Genomic DNA, 19,249 nt, shown 5'->3' with positions numbered 1-19,249 from the left:
CCGAACTGACTGTTATCCTAGACATTACCATGGGAGAAAATGGGGAGGAAGAGAACCAGGTCAATGTGAACTGTCATATGAGATGCCATAAAGATCGTTCCGTCAATCTGAGTGAGAAAGAGCACTATAAAGATGATGGGATGGAGGGAATCCAAACTAAAACAGAGATTAGAGAGCCCCCATGTTAGGACAGCAAAATGACAAATAAGCCTTGATCTAAACGATGAAAAGGAGCAAAACAGCCTGTGGGTAAAATCATTTGCACACTGTCTGTCCACTGGCTTCTGTGTTGATATGAATACACACTCGGGATGCCACATGACTGCACTTATCAGTAGCCATTTTATAGAACTAATTTTTAGACATCATTATTAGCTATGACCAGGGTTCTTTCCACTTCATGTTTCCACACGAGGTGGAATGATTGTTGAGACAGCACTTTGAAAAAAGAAATGCAGTATGCATATGTGAGTGCTAAATATTACCAGAGAAACCGCTGTGGAAAAGCATTTTAAAATTGTGACCTGGCTAAGTGATCCAGTAGGAGTGTTTTGCACTATCACCTGGGAGAAACTGCATGTTCCATATTCCACTCCATATTCTGAGTCCGAGAGCACTACTACGAAGGCACCACACTTAGTCCATGTGCAGAAGGGAGAGCCTCTTATTTCAAAGCAGCTCCTACATTTCTTTAAAGAGCAACACCGAGAGGCTCTAAACCCATCCAATCTTCCAATGATGGAAGGATGGTTACTGCAGGGCTAAAAACTTATTCCCTACCTTATTCTCCAAAGGTCATCAAAGAGGCCTTGCTCAAGCTGCGGCAGGAGAAGAGCAATAGCAGTTTCTGCATACATGCTGATGATTCTCTGTCCAGCACGAAGGGCAGTGTCTCGCACAAACTCATTCTCATCTGCCAGAGCCTAGACCAAGAGACAAATCACAATAAAGTGTGGTTTTCAATGTGGAGGAAAATACCAAATAGATGGCACTTGATTTCCACACAGTGAGATGGTGCATTCCTCCCCCTCATCCATTGAAAGTAATGAGTTACAAAGCAGTGACTGCCCAGTGGAGACCTCTTCCCATTTCCCACAATCTCCAAAGTCAAGGATTTACTAAGAGCCACACATAAAACCCAGCAAACAATGCTATCAAGGACCTTGGAAGAGCAAGGAATAGAATCCGCTATGGACAATGCCATGCAAATATCAATTACTTTATTAGGCATTTAGAAATACCTGAGAACTTTCCTTCCCTACTACATGAACTTCCTGCCATCTGCTTCCTACCTTAAGGATGCACGGTATGATTGGCCCAACATAGGGGGTGAACTTGTCTCCAAAGGTGATGGGCAGGTAGTTGAACATCATGATATAACCATCCCGGACATGGGGTGCAATGTCCACTTTGCTGGCTGTAGCTACAATTTCTGGCATAAGTTTCTCAAGCTTTTCTACCCCCAACCCTGCCATGACTTCAGCCAGACCTGAAAAACAACACTTGATTTCAGAACTGGTATACACACAATGACGACACATGCAAACTACTATTTCGTCCAAGCTAAGGAACTCCAACACGATTGCTCAGCTCCTGTTATACTCACCTTGCGCTGCACCAGATCGATCCACTGAACTCTGCTCATACGTCAGTGTCTCCATCAGCCATGGAAGCAAATCCTCAAAGCACGACTCCCCCATGCCCTTCACCATGGCTCCTAATGCCTTCGCAGATACTGTACGCACCTAACGGGCAAGAGAGAGAAGTGTAGAGTTGCAAGATATCCAGTCATAATGAAAGTCATCAAGACAGAGCGATATGGAGGTCTTAATTCCCCTCCCTGATCACTTTTCACAGCTTCTCTCACTATTCCAACCACAAACTAGTTCGTGGAAAGATTAGGATTAATCCTAATTTATCAGGCAGAAACTCTTCACACTTGAGTAGAACTGTAGTTTTACCAAGACTTACCTCAGGCACAGGGTCCAACAGAGAGGTTTTCAGTCCAGGGGTCACACTGGGTAGGTAAGGAGACAGATCCTGAAACAAAAAGCCCAGTGTTTAAGTGCTGGGTTCAAAAAGAAAACTGAGCCATCAGAATCTAATCTTTATCTGGTAACAGTTGGATACAGCTGTACCCTGGGAGCTTAATACACTGTCTCCACAGCACTGATAATACACAAATTGACTCAGTTTTCCCACACATTCCTTACAGAGCACTATCACATTAGGCAGGTCACTCAAAACCCTTTCATGCTGATTCATAAATTAAATTTTTGTTTCCTAAATTAAATCCAGCCTCTTCCCCTCAATGCAAGGTTTAATTTTAGAGAGTAACTAGCAATCAAGGAATCAAACACTGATCTTCACTCTACACTATTTCAACTTTTCCTTCTGTGAACCAACACTGAAAATCTCTGTTCATTCAGAAGTAGTGGATTTATGGAGGCATCTCTCTTAGAGCACTGATATTTACCTATTCTTCTACAAGACTTGTTTGGGGAATGTATATGGCACCAGAGTTATACAGTAGATCAAAGGAGAAAGTTTATAAGCTGATGGTCTCAACTACGCTAGGATTTTCATTATCTTTGCAGAAGTCACTTGCTCACATATTATCCATGTTTAGTCAGTGGAACTGTTCAGAGCTCTCTTATTACCCTTACCAAGAACAAAACCCCAGGCACCAATAAAAAATTCCCAGTCTCTTGCTCTGTTAGTCTATTTCTCCTCTCCACAGTAAGCGAAGATCTCCCCAGCACTATACCTTCTGATCAGTCAGGGAGTACATGTTTCCAATGATCTGGGCAGCCATTTTCCTGGTGTCTGTGGAACGATCTTGAAAGGCTCTCTGAACAATGGGCATAATGAGGGCCAGAGATGGCGCATCAATGAAATGGACAAACTTGGTATCCAGCAGGGTCTGCAGGCACTCCTGGGTCTTCCTGGATGGGTCAGTGAGTGCATCCAACAGTACTGGAGCAATTGCTACACATTTCAAAATGGGAGAGAAAAATGCTATGTTTGTACATGGAACAGACAAGTGAGACAGCTTCAGCCACAGCAGGTGTCCTCGCGCCCACCCAAAGAAGTGCTAATCCTTCTAAAGAATGACAAAGTGAGAAGTGGCAAAGGGAGCCCTATTGACATTAGCTGAGAAGATTCAGAGAACATTTAGAAAGCATAAAAAACAGACACTTGGGTTGCAGTTTTCAGGTTATACCTTTCTAAAAGTGGATTTTGTTTCAAGTTTATATGATTCAATGTGAACATAAACTAAAAGGGTCCTGGCTCTAGGACATGGTTATGAACTAGAGTCTCATATCAGGATGCTTCGAGCAATCAAACAACAGATACACACACTGTTCTTACCCAGGATCTCTGGATTCCTGATAACAGAGCCAATTTGCCTAAGAGCCTGCTGTCCTGCCTTCTGCACTTTTACATGGGAGTCCGTGAGCACTTCAGTGAGCTTTGGCACGATATTTGGCAGGCAGGAAGAGAGCTGTTTTGGGGCACAGTATGCCATAGCCCCCAGCAACTCCACGGACCCTGAACACAGAGTAAGAGAAAATTAATGCAACGGAAGAGACTGGCAATGGCAGTGTTCAACTCAAACTCAGCCCCGCACAGAGCAATAGTCCAGAAAACGCACACATTGCTGAGGTTTTTAAATAATGGGAAGTTTTAAAAAGGGGCGGCAGGGCAAGATTCCTGCTCTTCAGCTACCTCTATATCTGCAAGAGAACGTTTCTTAGAATCCAGTCACAAGAAAATGCTGCTTAAATATGTTCTGAGACAGATGATAAATGAAGCATTCATTCCAAAAGCTACATGCTCCGCTGTAGCATAACAAAGAGAACAAGATCTCACAGCATTCACTGGGATGAAAGAATAAACCAGACAAGTGGTGTTTCAGTGAACTTCAAGCTCCTCTGAACTATAGCAGAGTCAAACACTAGTCCATACCAGCTTTGGTTCTCCAAGACTCCTCTTCAAGTGCCGCCAGAAGTGATGGTAGCACCAGCTTCACGCCATGAGCGCTGAGGTTGCTCATCACTGCCTTGGCACAGTCGTCTGCAGCCTCGAAGGAGGAAAGAGGACATTTACAATCTGCCTCACTGCTGGTTTCTCCCACTTCTTTAAAGAGCCAGTGGGAACATGGCCCTGGGGTAAAATAGTGTGGCTGTCCAACAGTATAGCTAGTTAAAAGACAGCCCCAACCTAGAGTTAATGCCCAGTGGAATACGATGCTATTGGTTATCAATGAAACCAAGTTCTACTAGCCTGTGGTTTGTACAAGGGTTGTTTTTTTTTTTAATTTAAATAGTTATTCAGAATAAGAATAGTTTTTGCTACCACCTCTCACATTCCTGGTTCTCAGAAACCTTTTACTCACCTCTCGCACATACTGGTTTCCATCTCCAAAACAAAGCAGCAAATGGGGTAACACATGAACCACATAGGGCTCAAAGAGCTTCCCAAGCATGGTGCAGAGCATCTCAAAGGCAAACAGAGCCCCTAGAAAAAGACAGGATAATCAGGAAATAATACACCACTCTAGGTGGGATCAGATTTGCCTGAGGAGCTAAGAGGTAATTTTTTGTGGGAAACTTGAATCCGGAAACCTCCAGGGCATCTCATTCTCCCTCCTTAAACCAGAGGGAAGGATTGTGTTGGGGACTTCTGCTCCCCAAAGAAGGCGCAGAGGCTGATAGCATTAAAAATGAAGCTTGGCAGCCTTCTGAGTCCCAGTGTAAGTTAGGATCAGAGTGAAGGAAAGAGAAATAAGGATGGAAAACATTCAGCAGCAAATGCAATGAAGAGGTTTTAAAAACCCATCGCCACCTCTGGACCAACTTACACACCTATCCTTACTGCCCTGAGTGAAGCAAGAACCTCCCTAGCAACACCCTTCTCTGAGATGAAAGTGAGGACACATTCCAGAGACTAAGACCCCTTCCTCTACTCCATTGTGAGGTGGGGTTTTTTGTTTGTTTTAAAATATACTGTACGAGAGAAAAATCAAGGTTTCAGGAGACCCACATTCCCCACTTTAACAGTATCAATTGAGGGGAAAAGAGTAACCAGATACAGGATTTCCTAGGCAAGTCAGTCAGTCCCAAGTACATGGAGGAAGTACAGGTATCAGTATGTCTGGTACAAGTGTCAGCAGATCAAATATAGAAAACTTCAAAAAGATGGAGAGGAGAGGGCCTGCCACCCACCTTCTCGCCGGCGGAAGTTCTTCTTATCCTGAATGGCATCAGTCAGCGTGGTCATCATCTTCTGCTGTTTGAGAGAAAGGATGCCAAGGCCTTTCACCAAGCCTGCCAGTCCATACGCTGCACCTTTGCGCTCAGCATACTTATCAGACTCTAAAAGCAGCTGCATTAGCTTCTGTATCATTCCTCCTGCATCGTCTTTAATTGCAGGCACAAGAGGTGGTAAACAGCTGGCAACAGACTCCTGGACCTACGGAAAAACCCACTAGTTATCCAACATATCACAAGGTGTATGTCACTAACACTATAACCTGTCCCCACCACTCACCTTGCTGAGCCACTGGTATGTGTCCCCCGCGACAGGTTTCTGCCTTCTCATGTTTCTGAATCTGAACCCATGTTTGACTTCAGAGTGTAACTGCTCAGACCCATGATTTTCAACCTTTTCTCATTTTTGGATCCCTAAAACATCTCAAATGGAGGTGTGGACCTCTTTGGAAATCTTAGACAGTCTACAGACCATCAGAGGTCCGTGGAGCACAGGCTGAAAGCCACTGGCTTAGAGAATACACATTCCCTTTATAACACTCTAAAGCCATTGCTCTGTAACTCACTACTCCTGTTGTGCCTGGAGTCCATATTTCCAGGCACAGGGATGACAGCGAGTGATGAATTCCCTGAAAGTGTAAGAGAATTACCTGCTTCTGCTTGGCTCCTGAGAACTTTTGAAAGGAGGTACCTGTTGGGATGGAGTAGACAGGGCTGCTATCAATTTCGCAACAATTGGTTTCACTTTAGGGTCACTCTTGTCTAGATGTTTTGCCAGGGAGCCCATCAGAATGACCACACTCTGTCTGACGGCATCGTAGTTGGCATCATTTGGAGCATTTTTCAGGAATTCTTCAAACACCGGCAAGAGAGAGTTAACATTGTCCTGAAAAATAAAATGTAGAACATGTCACCTGCTACTAAAGTCCACTCTCAGAGCAAGGTTTTCTCTGCTCAGCGAGAACTCGTTATCCTTATCAGAGGCTAAAACTATGCAATTATGAGAGTCTCAATTTACAGTTCGTTTTCCATACAGAGATATCACATACACTACAGCATTTAGGACCATGTGGTATCCTACAGGCTATGGCTATTTCCTCTGAAAGAGCAGTTAGTTCTTAAATATTAAAAAAAAAAAAAATAGATACACAAACCTGCCAGCCCAGTGAAATGGTGGGCATTACCATGTGGGAGAGCTGGTTTGGATTTCAGCACCCATTCTCTTGTTCCCTGAATTAGTAGGAGCTGGGAGCGAAAGAGGAAAGTGCACCTCATATTGCTCATCTGGCGACTAAGAGCACTAGCTAGGTGACAATACTCAAGTTCTTCTTGACTGCAGGAACGGCGTGATCACAAAGAGACCCCTTGAAGCCTGGATGAGGGAGTTCCAACTCTCCCCTCCCAAATCCATCCAGGGCGCAGTGCTTTGGGTTTGACAACTCATCTTTTTTTGACAGATCCATACACCAGCTACATGTGAAATACCATATATTTTTACTACACTAAACATGTATTTTCTTTAACTTTGGGTTTTTTTATTTGATTCATTTTTAAAATGCCAAAGGGTCTAAGGTTTGTATGCAAGGCCTCCTACATTATATATATAAGGGGTTATATATATAGTTCTCAGATGCTGGCATCATGAGATTGAAGTTATACACGTGACATCTTGTCAGACACAGGCAGCCTCTGATGGTGCTCACTGCCACATCTTCACAGCAGTTATTACTACTTACCTTTGTTTAATAGTATAGTCCAATTCTGCTTTTATTGCACCAGTTTTACACCATTTCAATTCCAGTCACTTCAACTACATTTAAACTTCTGATTTATCATAGTGTAAGTGAGAGGAGAATCTTAGGCTGTTAGTCTGTACTGGTCACTACTGTAATGTATTTTAAAATTGTTTGAGAAAGAAATTCTCATTAGATGAAGGTTTTCAACAGTTACTTTGTACCAATGGCTTTATCTAATATAGAGGCTTCACCGCAGTATCCAAGTCCCACTCATGTTTATTCCCATCTTTAAGGGAAGGAGAATTTGAGCTTACCTTGCCATGGGTATTGAGTGTAGAAAGAGCTGCATCTAGCATGCACTTCCGGACCTCAGTATTCCGGTCATTGAGGGCATCAGGTACAAAGAACTGAAAAAGGGGCTTCACCTGAGAACTATCCAGGTACTGAGAGAGTTTGTTCAAGGCCAAGGCTATGCCACATCTGTATAAAAAAATGTATTATGTATGAATTGGACTTCCATGATTCAGACCAGTGACTTTTGTAAGCGCTTGTTTTTTGCAGCTATCACACTTCCAATTCCAACAGTTAACAGAGAGAACGTCATGGAACCGTAACATTTCAGATAGTTCAGCAGCTGTGCCAATTTTCCCAAAGTGATTATCCCAGAGCAGCAACCACCATTTCACTTTCAGCTCCCTGCTGCAAGTTCCCAAAGGAACAATAATCTGGCATTCATACAGAAACTTTCAGCTGAAGGATCTCAAGCACTTTACCCAAACCCAAACACAAGGATCACTTAATCTACCACTGACAGGCAGTAGGCGTATAACAGTGCACATAAGCACTAAAGAACAGATTCGTTTAATACTCTATCCAATTAAAACTACAGAAAGCGTTTAAGTAGGCAGAATATAAGTATCCAAGTTGGAATTTATCCAGTTCACTAAGGCTAGCACTGTTATTCTTGACACAAATGATTGAGCATGGAACAGAGACTGAGAATCTGTTGACATAAACCACAAACGAGCCATTTTGACAGGAAAAGATTCTGTTCTTATGAGACTGACAGGGATAAATTTGTGAAGACCAACAGTCTGATACATGGGTGGCAGGTATCATAGGCTGGGGAAGGCTGTGCCTTCCCAAACAGCTATGTGTGGCTCTGCCCATGTTCCGCCCCCAGGCCCCCTCCTACTTCCTGCTCTTTACAATTCCTCTGTGGAGCGGCTCCAGCTCAGGATGGCACTGGGGCCGCGGCCGCCCGCCTGGCGCTCTGGGGCCACACTGCCTGCCCGCCTGGCGCTCCGGGACTGGGGCCGCTAGCCTGGGGCAGGGGCCGGTGGCTGGGGTGGGAGGCTCTGAGATGCGGCAGGGCCTCAGCTGGAAGGGGCAGAGCTGGGGGCTAGCCTCCCGCAGCCAGCGATCCACATGCCACCCATGGTCTGATGGATCTAGAAATGTTCCAGAAGAATATGCAAAGCTGTATTGGTCTGCACAGTTTGCTCTGAGAGGGACAAGTGTCCCACAATAGGGGAGACGACCACAATCACCAGTTGGTACAAATGCAGTTTACTCCTCAAACACTTCCCTGGACCATACACTGCCCTCTCACCTACAATAACATGAGCAAAAGCCTGAAGCATCTCATTTAGGAAGCACTGGAAGTGAAGAGCAGAATCTGAAGAGAGACAGTACCTTGCTTCCCACTGGTCAGGTGGAGACTCAGATATCACCCGTCCCAGAGCATCCAAAACTGGAGGTGGCCTCTGCGAGTGGGGAAATGGATACGTTTAATCAGCATGCCTTTCCAAGGATATATACACACACACACAAAACATGAAGGGAAAAAAACAAAGTTTATAGCAGAAGTTTATTAGCAGCTTGGTCTAGTTTCCTCTCTTTAGCCTACAGAATTTAGATCCATGATGCCTCCCACATCTGCAATGCCACATTTAACAAAAAATAAAGGACATATATGACGGTGCTAACAGAAGAATGTGGTAAGTGCACAGACTGAGTAAGAAAAGGACATAACACTGAGCATGTGTGATTTGTGCCTGTAACTCCACACAAGAGCAGCTACTTACATAGAGCTTCTCCTGGTAAATCTCCATAAGTTTACTCATGACTTCAGCTGCTTGGTTTCGATACTGCTCTACCGCTTTGGAAAGAGCCTCAGCACCAGCTTGACGCACTGCTTCCTCGTAGTAGATAATATCTTTGATCAGCAGGGAACAGAGATCAGGCTGCAACTCCAGACCCATAGATTCCCACAGCCTGCAAGTAACACAAAGAGGTGATTGATCATTCTTCAGACAACTAGAGATCCCCCTAAACACAGAACACCAGACAGATCTAAAGTTGCACCCTTTTGGGGGCAAGACCTACACAGATCCTCGGTGTAAGACCCCATGTGGGAAGGCAAATAAGCATCACTGTTACAATCCACTAAATAGAGTACAGTTCTCACCTCTCTGCCAGTCTTCTAATCTCATCTTCCACATCAAACTTGACCACCCAGAGCCGGCGCAGCAGATTCAATCCATTCTTCTCATCACTGTCAGGTGTTGGTAGCACCATCTGCAGCGCCATTAGTCCCTGAATGAAATGATAGGACATTCAGTGCAAATGTCTGGGCTCTACCGCCATCCTTGGCAGAGATGACCTTCAATCATAATACAGGAAATCTTCCATGTAAAGGAAAATTAGGGATCGATTAAATTAACTTTCTAATGAAGAACGTCTTGACACTTCTTTCATTTTGCCAAAAGCTGCTGCAAATTGCACAAAATGAGTGCCAGAGACAGGGTAATAGATAGGCAAAGGGGATAGTGTGGGGGGAGCGGAGGGAAACTATTTCAATTTTACTGTGTGAGTGCCATCTCACAGCCATGCAAAGAGACTAACACTTGATTAAAGAACCATTTCAGCATTCTCACACAAAAGAAGTGTTACATTCACCTTTCTGAAGAACACACTTTGTAATTTAACAGGGAAGTTATATTGCCATCCAGTTGCTCAATAATCACCAGTAAAATAGTGACTGAGGACTAAGAAGGAGGGATTAGGAGAACATAAAACCAATGTAATTAGGTACAGCAGCCAAGCAATAGCGCTCAGCTGCTTAGAAGTCCAGGCCTAGGTAATTGCCTAGATCAGGAGCCCAATAAAAGACAGAAATCACACCTACATTGAATAGGACAATATACAGTCATTTGCAATTGTTGCCATGGTGAGAAATCCCATAAAAGGGGAAAGAATTATCCGAGTAATGCTGTGCACACTCGGAGGAAGATGCTCGCCTGAACTTGCTTTTCCACAATAGAGCACCAAGAAGTAGAGTTCTAGTAGGTGTCTAGCACTGGACAGGACTCCAGGGTTGGGGACAACTCTTATACTATGCTAGGAGGAAATTTATTCTTCAAAGTAAGTCCATGTCAGGATTCAAGGGGAATAAAAGCACTAAGGCAACTAGACTTTCTTCCGTCAGAACACTTGTGCTCTCGAGCTGGATAACGAAACACCAGCATAACATAAACTACACAAAAAAGCCTCATTAAAACAATGTTAGGATTGCAAAGTCAAGCACTCAAAAGTTCAGAGGTGTCAGAATTAAGATGGTGTGTGCAACCTGAGACATACACTTTGCCAGTGGAGTTTCACAGATACTTGCTGACAACAAAGAAATATCAAAAACTCAGGAATACGGAGTTACATTTCAAGTTCTGGAGAGAAGCGCTTTCTAGTACAGCGGTTCTCAAACTGTGGGTCGGGACCTCAAAGTGGGTTGTGACCCCATTTTAATGGGTTTGCCAGGGCTGGCATTAGACTTGCTGGGACCCGAGGGCTTCAGCCCTGGGTGGTGAGGCTCAGGTTACAGGCCCCCCGCCTGGGGCTGAAGCCTTTGGGCTTCGGCTTTGGCTGTCCGGCCCGGGGCAGCAGGGCTCAGGCTTCAGTCCTCCCTCCTGGGGTCATGTAGAAATGTTTGTTGTCAGAAGGGGGTCGCAGTGCAATGAAGTTTCAGAACCCCGGCTCTAGTGACTACAGACCCTTTTGCCCTTTTCATCCTCAAGCTTGACACTGACTCTTTCTGCCCCTCCCTCATCCAAGTCCAAGTCTCCTTTTCCCTCCAAATCCCAGTCTTCCCCCAATCCTGGCTCCTCATCCCAAATTTCCCAACGTTGTCTAATCTCAGCCATCTCTTCTCCCAGACCCTGTCTCCTTGGCTGACCAATCCCAGTATCCACCCACTCCTTGCACCAGTTCCCAGATCCAGTCCTGTGCCCACTCCTCATGCTCTTCATCCCAATCTACTCCCTCTGTACCCTTTGCATCCCACACCCAGTCCAGCTCTTGTCCTTTCTGCATTTGAGTCAGGAAGCCACCTCCTCCACGCTGCCCAGATGCCAGCAGGGAAAGCACTGAGAGCACAAAAGTCTCTCTGCTCTCAGTTCCTGTGTCTGGTGCTACAATGATGAGCAGCAATTGCATGGAAAGGCCTGCTGAGCTCCTGCAGCCCAGGGATGCAGCATGCCCCATGCAAACAGACTCTTCAGAAAACTAGCTGCCAAAATGCTAACCAGTCTCTATTAAGCTTGGAAGAAACTGTTTGCACATGCTCATAACTTGGCCAAAATTTGGACAGGTTTTGTTGTTTTTTTTTAAATGGGAACAGTAAGCGAGACATGTCTGATACCAGAGGGACCCCCTTCCTGCCAAATTTCAAGTCCCTGCTCCAAAGCATGGAGGTGCTTAAGCTTCTCAGCAAATCTGCAGTAAGAATTTTTAACTTGGACAAAACAACCTCTTGTCCCCTTATCCCAGTCTCAGAAATGGCTGACCCATTTTTGCTGAAACTTTCTAAAAACATTCAGCCTGAGGCAGACAAGGAAGATTTCAGCCCAAATGGCCCAAAGTTTGGCAAAGTTATAAGCAACCAGAAATAAAGTCTTCCAATGTGAAGCATCAGGCAACCTTTACTATAGGCAGAGCTACCAGCTCCTCCTATCATTATTTAAGGGCAATCAGAACGTTAAAGCGTTACACAGCTGTATGGGGAAGGAGACAAGGATAAGCCAAAACTGCTATTTGAACCACAAACCCAGTGCAGACCCTTTAATGCAATTAATAACGTTCTGACTGTCCATAGTTGGAACATTTAGTAGTCACAGTCTCCCCCTACAGAGCTTAGCCCAAAGACCCGCTTAACAAATGATGGCAACTATCCCAATCAGGAGGTTGGCAGCCTGCACAAAGGACTTAGAGAGCTCCGAGTTTAAGTGGGAAGTCAGAACAAATGTTTCACACCTACCCTGAGAGCGGCATCTCGAACATTCATGCATGGAGACTGCAGGGCCTGGAGTAACACATCAATCTCTTCCTGTTCTGCATAGGCACAGCCATCCTCTCCACTGCTGCTGGTGCACAGAGCTGTCAGTGTATTGGAAGCCAGAACCTGAAACACGATTACAAAGCATTAGAGATCCTATTGCTAGCCTTCTGTCCCATTGCACTCATCATAAATAAAATATAGGTGGATCTGACTACACCGCAACAAAGGAAAAAAATCTAACAGACAGTCCAGTGGCAGTGCAATGTGCAGCCAGGAAGAGACTTGGTGCTTTGCTTTCTAGCTGGGAAAGGCTTTTCTGCCTCTCCTCCCCATCAGCATCCTGGCCAATACAGAATGAGCAGTGTAGTTGGACTCTGAAGGGAGCCACTTCTACACTGCTTTGCTGGAGGGACAAGGACCACCACACAAGGCCTTAGAGAGGAAATAAAAGGGACAAACTCAGGGGGAAATGGGGAAGAACTAGTTGGTCCAATAGAGGAGAAACAAAGGCTTGTTATCCTCAGATACTGACACCATATAAAACAACTGGTGGTACGTGAACATCCAGCCTCAGAGATTTAGAAGTGATGGATATATCTCTTAGGTTTAGCTGTTGATGCAGCTTAGGCTGGGTCTATACTGCTAGACCAAGTGGACAGCTCACCTGTAACCGCGGAGAACCTGTTCCAATCACCCTGGTCAGCAACAGCAGCATATCTGTGCGAGGCAGTAACTCAGGGCCATTCTAGGAAGGGGGAGAAAAAAAAAATAACGTCTTGCCACTCTAATTTGTTCAAATGTAACCCCAAAAGGTAAGAGACAGAGAAAATCCAGTGCTAGCAATTTAGCTGGGCAGGAAGGACACCCACTCCAATGCCAGCTGCACTCCTCCTACACCAGTGAGAAAAAGATCTTGAATCATTACATCTGACACACAGTAGGAATTTGCTTTATCCATAACACTCCTAGGGATTAATTCAAACTAATCCATATACAAAATAGCCAGCTGGCAGACGCTGGGATAGTGAGTTTAGCTAGGCAATTCAGTACCAAGAGGATAGACACCTTCAAAATATCTACGACAGAGACACTGAAGGGCTTCTGAAGGGAAAGTAATATGTGACTAAGCTATTTGCAAGTAGTGATGGTTAGGTCCTCTACCATCAAATGAAAAACGTATCTGAACAAGGAGAAATCAGATTATTTGTGTAGCACCAAATGTGTGCTAAAGTCTACCACATAAAGCCTAAGAGGCTGTGAAAAAGAAACAGATACTCCCTATAAACCCTTATCAACTTGCCAGCTTGTGAATTCTCTCAAAACAACAAGTCTCAGACCGATTGTCTAAGAACAGGGGATACAGAGCAAGTCAGCAGCAGGGAGCTAGGGAAACTGCTTCACTGATATTCGAGACGCAAGGTGGGCAAGGGAGTATCTTTTACAGGACCAACTTCTGTTGGGGAGAGAGAGAGACAGACACGCTTTCGATCTACACAGAGCTCTTCTTCAGGTCTGGGAAAGGCACTCAGAGTATGACAGCTAAATACCGATAGATACGTGCTAACTACTTACACTAAACTATCTGTTCTATCTTGTGTTTAGCTGTGACTTTCTGAATACTCTTCCCAGGCCTGAGGAAGAGCTCAGACAAGCTTTCGCGCTTACACACTCTCACCCACAGAAGTTGGTCCAATAAAAGATATTACCTCACCCACCTTGTCCCTCTACTATCCTGGGACTGACACAACAACTGCATACAATCACTGATATTTTCACATACAATAAATAGCAAGCTTTGCTGAAGGAACAACTTAGTAGCTGCACAGAACTCTTCATCCCAGGGTTTCTCGCTGAAGGTATCAGTGCCCCCATTAACCACTCCTTGGCAACTCTCTAATCTTTAATGCCATTATCTTCAAAGTGATCTCCTCACATTCCTCCAGTTCCCAGGCCTGGGGAATGGATGAACACTGACCTCATCCACCAGTGACGTTTGGCCACTTGCTGATCTCAGCTGAGCATGGACTGTAAGGATCTGCAGGATCTTGACCATGAGTGCCTCCTTCTCTTCACTATCATTGGGCGTCTCAGTCAGCACTGTCTTTAAGAGAGGAAAGACTAAGGAAAATGCTGGGGCTGATAACGATGCAGTGCCTGCAATGGGTAGGGAGAGAGAAAGAAGAAATCCTGTGAGCACAGCAGTCTCTTGGGCCGTCATTTACTCTGTAGATATGCAAGAGATTAATTTATTATTCTTTAACTTTTATATTGTGGTATCGCCTAAAGGCCACAACCGAGTTGGGCCCCATTGTGCTAGGCAACACAATAAATGCCCCGAAGAGCTTACAGTCTAAAAGAGACAAGATGTAACAAGTGGACTTGGGCGACAGGGTAAGAAACGTAGCAAAGTGTGCACAATTCTTAGCTATTCTAAAGCAGCAATCACAGCTTACCACCTGCCTAACCACCGTCACACTGTAGTTTCACTTCAACAGCAGTGGCATTCAGGCCCCAGTATTGGGCAAGTCTGAGATGCCTGCTCTCAGTGCTGGTGCATTTTATATTAGTGTGCTGGGCTTTTCATTGAGTGACATTAGGAGCTCAAATGATGTCAGACACTTAGGACCGTGCAGAAAAAGCACAAAAAGAGTAAGAGGAATCACTGAAATTCAGAGGCAAAAAGATGAGATGCTGAGCTCGGCATCAATAGCTGTACTGCTTTTACACAGTACCCAAGCATCCTAGCCAGACCATCCCCTCAAAGCCGTCACATGGATTCCAGGGGACAAGACTCTGTTAACTCTGGTTTGAGGCTTGACAAATAAACCATTTAGAACTCCAGTTGTTTGGCAGCTGAGTCTTTTTCTCTCATAGTGAATCAGCTTTAGAACAGTGTGAAACACACACTCCTCCCAGCCAGTCCAAAACAGTGAGGTATTAGAATATAAAGCATTAGAAAGGCTAGCAAAATAAATAACCCTAATCCCCAGCTTCAGGCTATACTGTCAAGTGTTATTTACTGCAGGGTACAGCATGAATAGAGTCACTGGTTAGGTAGGGACCAGTATTCATAAGAATCCTCCCATGGGACCATAGTTACAGTCCTTTTCCAAATATTGCTAAAAACAGATAGCAGTTAGAGAGCGTGAATACCCAGAAGAAACGATTGCCTTCTACTTGCTCTATCAGTGAATGCAGATTTTAATATCAAATGGAAGAATAAAGAGCTGTGCAGAGACAGCACTGCAGTGTTATAAGCCAGTTTCTCTCATGTAGGACACACAAGCTGTCAGAGCATTCCAAGGAAGAATTATTAATGACCCTTTTTCCTTATGAAGCTGCTAATTATTTAACACTACTACAAAAGAAGCACGGATGACGAAGCCACAGCTGTGGAATTTGCTCTCTCTAGCAGCCCTCTAGAGCCAAAATACGGTAACTTCAGGGCATATCTCATCATGGATCAAGCATTGGCTTGACTATGGGTTTAAGCAAGGGGGGGGAGGGGGTCTTGATTTCTTTACAGTTAGAAGGAAGGGGCTTTATCAGGGAGGAAAGCTATTTTGCATTCGTTGCAGACAACAACAATTACTGTATTTAAGTATGTAAAAATATGCCCAGATGCTTCAGAAGCAGATGATTACATCAACTTTTGAAGGGGTAATTTCACGGTAAACCAAGAAATTAATCTGAATTTAAAAGATTAAAAATATTTTGGATATTAAGAGACATTAAAGCACTGCAGCGTTTAAAAATCTTCAATCTAATGGGAAAAGGAGTTAAATCCAATTTCCAAACAGAAAAGCTGGGAAAGCATTTATCAATGCAACAGGATTTGCACAACAATCTACTAATGAGCAAGTTCTCAGACATTTGTTCAAATAACTGCTGAGTGGGAGGACAAATGTGTATCGTGGTTATATCCAGTAATGGCCGCTTTCAGGAAAGAAACTTTAAAATGGATCTAAATATTAATGAGACAGTACAGTTGAAACAGATGATATACCGCAGAGTCGCAATATCACTGAGATGTTAAACAATGTATTGAAATGGAAAGCATCATGGTCCATTGCTTACTAAACTGTAAGGAGTAAGTGTACTGCAACCACAGAAAAGCTGACCGTGGTGGGTGAAGGACTATAAGCACTGGGGTAACAAGGTCTTTAAAAATATTAATAAAGCTGTATCCCAGATTTCCTCTAAAGAACTGTAAGGCTGTATCCCAAGATATTACAGTGGTCATAATGGGACAGGAATAGAAAGGTTAAGCTAGATGGTGAACAACCTAGAAGCCAGGATCAGCCACAGCTCACACGGCAAGCAAGCTGGGGCAACTCAGGCCCTTGATATCATGAACACTCCTTTTTTTCCCTCTTTTTGCTTAGTCTAATATTTGCCACTTAGTCAACACTTCTGTTAAGCAGTGCTGAATACTAAGAATTATTCTATGTTTGCACACATTTATGAACCATGCTTACAGATTCCTCTGCAGGATGTGGGCCTTAGTATGAACTCTGGGGTAGCATTATTTGTTTGTATTATGGGTTTTTAGTTGTGTTTTTTAAAGAAAAACTAAAAAGGAATAATTGATAGCAATTTTATATTTGCACTTATTGTACCTGTGACAACATGTGTTACTGCTATTACTGCAACCAGAAAAATCTTAAAGAGTAAGACTGGGGGTTTTGGTAAGTACAGGAGCTTTTCAATCTAACCTGGGGGAAATAAATGTGAAGTTTTAGCTCACAAGAGGCTGTACAAATATCTAAAAAAGAATCATCTGGAAACCCCCCCAGCATCTCTCACCTGGCTCTCCCTTGCCAGTCCTGCTGGGGATGGTGTGTGCATGCAGCAAGCTAACAACTCTGTTAATGGCAGTAGACAACTCTTCCTGGCACCAGGATTCATCTAATTCACACGCCGGTTTCATCAGGCGTAAGGTCACATGACTCACTAAAGTACCTAAATATAATAAAACAGTCTTTGAGTGGACTAAATACCAACAATAAAAGTCATCCCCAGAGGTAAAACATAAATCCCCAAACATTATCAACCAGTGGCGTTGGAGCAATTTTTATAGTGGCGGTGCTGAAAGCCACTGAATAAAGTTGTAAGCCCTGTATATGATGGAAACCACTTCCAGCCAGGGGATGCTGCCGCACTCCCAGCACCTCTCGTTCCAGCACCCGTTACCAAACTTCCAGAGAGAAGGAACTGCTACCCAGAGAGCTAAGGGCTCTCACACCAGCTGGATGAGAGTAGGGGGAACAGAGTACAAGCTCTCCAGCTTATGAGAGATGTCTCCATCTATGTGCATTTCAATCAGATTTTAGGCTAAGCCAAGAAGATTTAGTTTAATTCTCTGATCAGAAATGAGCTGGTTTCTGCAAGAGCCATCAGGAAATCCAAGAAAAGAAGCCTTGTGCATTCAAAGTTTCTCTCAGAGTTCTCCACATAAGGGCCATAGGTCAGTTGTTAGCGCCATCTGATGGCCTGCTATGAGTTGCTAGTTACGGACCATTTCCACATCCAATGAACAAACATCAAGTTTGACATTAGTTGGTACCCAGCTTGGCAAGCTCAACAAGGTAGCCAAGGACTGAACGATGAATGCGTGCGGAGAAAGAAGTATACTGGGGCAGATACGCCCATTCCAGGACAGACAGACATATCTGTTCTATTGCTAAAACAAAGCGGTTTCAGAGCTATCTAGCTAACATATTTCACACACTCTATATTCACTTTAAGAGTTCCAGAAAAAAAACAATTACAATCCCATATAACAGAAGCACTCCCTGAACAAGAAATCTTGATACAAACACACAACAAATTGCAGACACTAACCGAAAGTCTTCAGTCGAGGAGGCATGACACAGGAAGCTAAGGAAAGGAAAGCGATTTTAATTCTGGGAGCAGCCAATGGGGATTTTAACAGTGGCAAGAAGGAGCCTATGAGAACCGGGATGTACTGGGTTAGACCAAGAGGGTTTCTCTTTAGAACAGCATCCAGGAGTCCTAGAGCTGCTTCCAGTTCGCCATCAAGCTGCAAGAGAAATCATTGCAATGGTTACTCCACAGACTATCTGCAAATCAAGGAAGAGGTTTAATCTTTTGTTTCTGATGAAAAACTGCAAATGGATTGTTGTTGGTTGTTCTTGCATTTTCATTAACTTTTCTTTTAATTGAAATGATTTGTTCATGTCAGTTTGCAGAGGTGACAGAAGTGTGTTGAGTCAAAAGTATTCGAATACCATCCCCTGTCCCCACCCTAGAGCGAGCAGAGGTCCAATTTCAGGCAAATTCAGTAACTTGCCTCCTTCAGTTGCTTTCTGATCTGAGACTCCTTCTCCAGCTGTGCATGCAGCAACTCCTTCTGTTTAGTAGTCAGCTGCACCTCCTCCTTTATTCCTTTCTTCTTCTTTATTTCCTGTAGGAGAGAGTTATTGACATTATTTAGGAACTATCACCACTATCCTCTCCACACAGGCTGTGGGGCGGGAGGGAAGGAGGTGGAGACAGAGAAAATGCAATCAACTCAAAATTAGCTACTCATAAGGCAACATCAAAACACTGCTCCAAAGACATACAACTCCTACTCAAAGGGCTGGTCTACACTTGAAAATTAGATCAACCCAGCTTCCTCACTCAGGGGTGAGAAAGCGCCACATTCCTAATCCTAACGTATTTAAACTGTCCTAAATCCCCAAACAGACAACGCTAGATTAGCAGAAGAATTCTTCCGCCAACCTAGCTACCGACTCTCGGGGAGGTGGATTACCTATGCTGATGGGAAACCACTTCCCTTTGGCATATGTAGTGTCTACACTGAAGCGCTGCAGCATTTCAAACCTAGACAAGCCCTAAAATGCAGAACGAAGCTCCATGAATTCACAACACAACAGAGCATC

General features: G+C 44.1%; 1 protein-coding gene across 1 annotated transcript in view; it reads right to left on the bottom strand.

Annotated features, from left to right (window-relative positions):
* GCN1 (GCN1 activator of EIF2AK4) overlaps positions 1–19,249 on the bottom strand; it is a 61,012-nt gene that overhangs the window by 19,766 nt on the left and 21,997 nt on the right. The window contains exons 23-42 of the mRNA XM_034790860.1: positions 18,655–18,768; positions 18,186–18,384; positions 17,148–17,303; positions 14,317–14,495; positions 13,006–13,086; positions 12,321–12,464; positions 9,480–9,607; positions 9,097–9,286; positions 8,705–8,775; positions 7,324–7,489; positions 5,965–6,159; positions 5,229–5,475; positions 4,400–4,521; positions 3,970–4,084; positions 3,373–3,552; positions 2,768–2,988; positions 1,972–2,040; positions 1,607–1,745; positions 1,293–1,489; positions 781–923 (exon numbers count right to left, since the gene is read on the bottom strand). Of these exons, the coding sequence (XP_034646751.1) occupies positions 781–923; positions 1,293–1,489; positions 1,607–1,745; positions 1,972–2,040; positions 2,768–2,988; positions 3,373–3,552; positions 3,970–4,084; positions 4,400–4,521; positions 5,229–5,475; positions 5,965–6,159; positions 7,324–7,489; positions 8,705–8,775; positions 9,097–9,286; positions 9,480–9,607; positions 12,321–12,464; positions 13,006–13,086; positions 14,317–14,495; positions 17,148–17,303; positions 18,186–18,384; positions 18,655–18,768 (3,056 nt within the window). The remainder of the gene's footprint in view (positions 1–780; positions 924–1,292; positions 1,490–1,606; positions 1,746–1,971; positions 2,041–2,767; positions 2,989–3,372; positions 3,553–3,969; positions 4,085–4,399; positions 4,522–5,228; positions 5,476–5,964; positions 6,160–7,323; positions 7,490–8,704; positions 8,776–9,096; positions 9,287–9,479; positions 9,608–12,320; positions 12,465–13,005; positions 13,087–14,316; positions 14,496–17,147; positions 17,304–18,185; positions 18,385–18,654; positions 18,769–19,249) is intronic.

The sequence above is a fragment of the Trachemys scripta genome, chromosome 15 (genome assembly GCF_013100865.1).
Source record: "Trachemys scripta elegans isolate TJP31775 chromosome 15, CAS_Tse_1.0, whole genome shotgun sequence".
NCBI classification, from domain to species: domain Eukaryota; kingdom Metazoa; phylum Chordata; order Testudines; family Emydidae; genus Trachemys; species Trachemys scripta.
This window is presented reverse-complemented; position numbering and strand designations above follow the sequence as displayed.